Source organism: Brassica oleracea, chromosome C3 (genome assembly GCF_000695525.1).
Source record: "Brassica oleracea var. oleracea cultivar TO1000 chromosome C3, BOL, whole genome shotgun sequence".
NCBI lineage: Eukaryota > Viridiplantae > Streptophyta > Magnoliopsida > Brassicales > Brassicaceae > Brassica > Brassica oleracea.
In genome coordinates, this window is record NC_027750.1 from 5,336,999 (window position 1) to 5,341,259 (window position 4,261).

Consider the following 4,261-nt stretch of genomic DNA (forward strand, 5'->3'; position numbering starts at 1 on the left):
TCCACGTTCGCATGGTCTATGGCAGACATGAAAGGCATTGATCCGACAATAACGACTCATGAACCAAATGTCGATCCAACTTTCAAGCCCATCCGCCAGAAGAGACGCAAACTCGGTCCCGATAGGTCTAAGGCTGTAAATGAAGAAGTCGACCGGTTACTCGGTGCAGGTTCGATTGCCGAAGTCCGCTACCCCGAATGGTTGGCGAACCCAGTAGTCGTCAAAAAGAAAAATGGCAAGTGGCGCGTCTGCGTCGACTTTACCGACTTAAATAAAGCCTGCCCAAAGGACAGCTACCCTCTTCCCAACATCGACCGTTTAGTCGAGTCTACGGCTGGAAACGAGATGCTAACCTTTATGGACGCTTTCTATGGATACAACCAAATAATGATGCACTCGGACGATCGCGAGAAGACAGCCTTCATCACAGATAGGGGAACCTACTGCTAGTCTTGGGCTTGAAATTGGGGTTTTGTGTTTCCGCCCAATACTTCATTGTTAGTGGGCTTCCAAGAGTAATCACATGTGTTGAAGCAAGCAGCTCCCACGGTGTCGTCCACTGTGGACAGCGGTTTCATTGACCGAGCCAGCTGAGCCACCCTTGGCCTCGGTGGCAGAGAGTGGACTACCGGCGTCGACATATTGGTTTGAGTTTCGAACTCATCCGTGGCGGGCCATCTCGAGTTTATCTTCGGTACTCCAATAGGCTTACAAGCCAACCTATGAACAGTAATAGGCCCAATAGGCTTTTGTGCCACCTTATATAGACGCCCATTGGGCTTGTAGGCCCACTCGTCTTGTGCTTCCTCCACTTCTTCTTCTTCATCGAACCACTGAACCTCATCAGTTTCGTCTTCTTTGTTGTCAATTTCTGCAAAAGTGAGGAGGAGACGCCCGTCTTGTCGCTTAGCGGAGAAGTTGTTGTGCGACGGCATAGAGACAGCCTCGAGAACCAATCGTCCATTGTCACGACGAGTTTTCATGTGCAGAGCAGAACCTGTCTGGCTCGAGAGAGAACGAATCGGTGGAGGAAACGAACCTCGAGGCAGCTCCATGCAGCTTGTCTGATTCGGAACCGTGACTTGTTCTTGTTCAACCTCAACAACAAACTCTGTTTCTTCTTCTTCTTTGGTCACTGTAACTTCAAGAACAAGATTCTCCTCAGCCTCTCCAGTCTCCGACGATGCATAAGAAGAGAAGCCTTCGCAACCCGTCTCGGATCCGAGGCTCTCAGTGCAAATCTCGAGGCTTTTCTCGCTCAAGGAGCTGGCTCGTTTCACCAGAGGATGAACGTACGGTGGAGGAACCGTCTCCGTGTCTGTCTTCTTCTTCTTGTCGGATAAAATCGAACTCCATACATCGGATTGGCTCGGCTCGATCTCCTCCTTCTTCTTGTTCTTGTCTTCTTGAATCTGAGCCCATATATCAACCCCAGATCTTGATCCTTGTTCTTCGTCTTGGGAGTTCAATGAGTCAGCACCAAAGTTATGGAGCTTCTCAGAGGAAGAGATCCTCTTCATAGGAGGAGTCCCGCTCTGCGTGAGCCAGTTCTTGGAGGACAAGTCAGCGGAGAAAGTCCTCCTGAGTGAAGGTGCAGATGAAATGCTGCTGCCACCAAGGATGGTCACTACGCCTTGCTGCTTCTTCAACGAGGAAGAGAAGCCAAGGCTCTTGCTTAACCCACAAGCCATCATCTTAAAATAAATCAGAATCTCTCAACACTATTCCCTCGCTTTCCTGCACAATTACAATTGAAATGTTTTAACAATCACTGGTTACAATCAAGTCCAACAAATGAAATATTTTTTGTATCCTTCTTACTGGATGATGATTTGAGAGAGATCAAAGTGTGGGTGAAGGTCAAGTGCGTTAAGTGGTGGTGTTAAGAGAGGAAGAAGAAGATGATGTTTTGTGGTTTGATGGTTGAGAATGAGACATGAAGAGAGGGGAGTGAAGATGAGCTTATATAGTAGTGGTTCTCTCATTATGGAACCATGTACCGTGGGGTCCTCATCAAATGACTCTTCACAAATTTTTTTTTTTGACAAACTCTTCACAAATTTTCTTATTTGTTAGGAATTCTTTTTCTTTTTCTTTTATAAACAAAACCCTCCAATACTTGTTAAAAGTTTGAAAAGATTTCTAATAATGATGCACTAAAGTAACATATGTTTTCAAGATGTTTTATGATGTGTTCCGTTATTAACTATTTACCGCAAGAAAGTAACATGTACACCTACATTTAGAGTGCTGACCTTAAACTATGGAGTTTGCATAGTGTATAATAGTTTTACTTTTTACTAATATATAATGTATGGTTATTGTGTCAATTATCGATTTCGTTTTCCCACTGCTCCATTGTAGGAGATGGATTACATCCCTTCACAAGGCCCATCAAATAACAGGCCGCAGCCCGACAATTTCGACTGAGTTTAGTCGGCTTAGCGACTAAAGACGTCGGCTCGACTCTAGAGTACTTTAAGCCAGTCGGCTAAGATGATCAGTTGTACTCGGCTTGGACGAAATAACACCAAGGCCCGCATACTCGGCCTTTGGTGACAGGGCCCAAAGGAGAAGTGCGATTAGGGCATCACGAACAGAGGCACTATAAGAGGGGAGGAGGAGGCAACGAGCGAGAGGACTAGGGGAGAACCTACACACTAAGCGGCTAGATTTAGGGTTTCTAAACGATCATTCTGACCTTGTTGCTTAGACCTCAAATCTTGTCTCCTTATTTCCCATCAATCTTGTAACCTTTTGTCGGATTCTAATAAAAACGTCTTTAATCACCCATCTTGAAGTTCATCATTCCGATCAACTGAATCCCGTACGAACATCCAACTACATCAAAGTATCAAACAGATTAGTTCTGTGTAATATAACTATAAGAATTAATTTCGCACATGCACACAATCTAAAAGTTGTCTATCATGATAACGGTGACAACCAAAGATGAGGACTAAAAAATGTGATTCTATCAGTTCTGTAAGCTGTAAGTTGTAAGTTGTAACTAATGCGTGTGTCGAGAGAAAGTAACGGATATGAAATTAAACATATAAAAAATGGATACATTTATGTCAAAAAGAAGAAAACTGTTGACGTATGGAATCGATACTCTGTTGAACCAATAACGTGGCACATTGTGGAAGTCACAATTTGCATCTTTCTCTTTAGGGTTAAAACGATGAGAATGTTCCCAAGACATGCAAAGAAGGCTGGATGCCATTATCAGGATTTTCTATTGTTTTGAAGTTACCTACCTACTACCACTTGGGTTTATTTTAAAGCATGTCATTACATAATATGTGTATATATTATATTTTTTAAGCCAATTTTTTATATTAAATTAATCCAATAAGTTTAAACGGTTACATTTTTTTGGTAAAAAACGGGTACATTTATTATGTAAAATATTTAGTTGTAATATTATTAAACAAAAATATGAGGTATTTGTTTGGCATCTACAATTTATCAATTTCTAATCACTAGTAGACGCCAAACAAAGGGATTAAAAACGCAAAACCAACCGAAATAACCAGGAAATGGTGAAAACATCATACACTTTTAGAGTAGTATCTAGTATGATCGAATTAGATATATCGTATATATCGAGAAATCCACAATTTTTATACCATTTACTCCTTTTTTTCAGTTGCAGCTCAGCTATTAAATAATTCACTTGAGGATTACATGCATATCTAGAATATCATTTTGCTTCAGAAAAAGATAACTGAAACCAAGCTTCCGAAAAGAAATTAATATCGTTGTAAAACGTAGTAAACTTGAGATGGGTCTAGAACGTAAAAAAAAACAATACAGTAAATTTTAGCAATTATGTTCAGTTAAAAGAAAATATATATCGTTTGAAATTTACTTAGGAAAACACAAGTTGCTGGATATATACGAGTAGGATACGGTCAGAGACGTCTGCATGGGGACACGAAGACTGAATATTTTTTGTTCTCAAGTGTACGTGGTTGCATGTATACGTGCGTATATATATGTATATATCGGGTATATTTGATGTTTATAATTATGAGGATGAGATCATTATTGGTCCTATCACAAAACGATGAAATGTTATAAAGTATCAAAAGGTTATCAACTGCGTACCCCTACGTACGTACATGTATTCTTCTCTGACACTGATTGTAAGAGCTCATTCTTCTTCTTTTTTGAGTGGTGTGTGATCGCATCATATCTCCAGAATATTGGCCCGCTACGGGTCTAATCCCTAATTGTAACGAATTAATGGTTATAT

The 4,261-nt window shown here is 40.9% G+C and overlaps 1 protein-coding gene across 1 annotated transcript; it reads right to left on the minus strand.

Annotated features, from left to right (window-relative positions):
• Positions 1-446: 446 nt before the first annotated feature.
• On the minus strand, positions 447-1,953 carry LOC106327983 (protein FAF-like, chloroplastic). Its single transcript, XM_013766322.1, has 2 exons — positions 1,822-1,953; positions 447-1,737 (listed from the first exon to the last, which is right to left on the minus strand). The coding sequence occupies exon 2, from the start codon at positions 1,692-1,694 to the stop codon at positions 447-449; it is 1,248 nt and encodes a 415-aa protein (XP_013621776.1). The 5' UTR covers positions 1,695-1,737; positions 1,822-1,953.
• Positions 1,954-4,261: the final 2,308 nt, after the last annotated feature.

What these genes read in the sequence shown, in the direction of transcription:
- LOC106327983 (XM_013766322.1), bottom strand. Translation starts at nt 1,694, where the DNA reads ATGATGGCTTGTGGGTTAAGCAAGAGCCTTGGCTTCTCTTCCTCGTTG.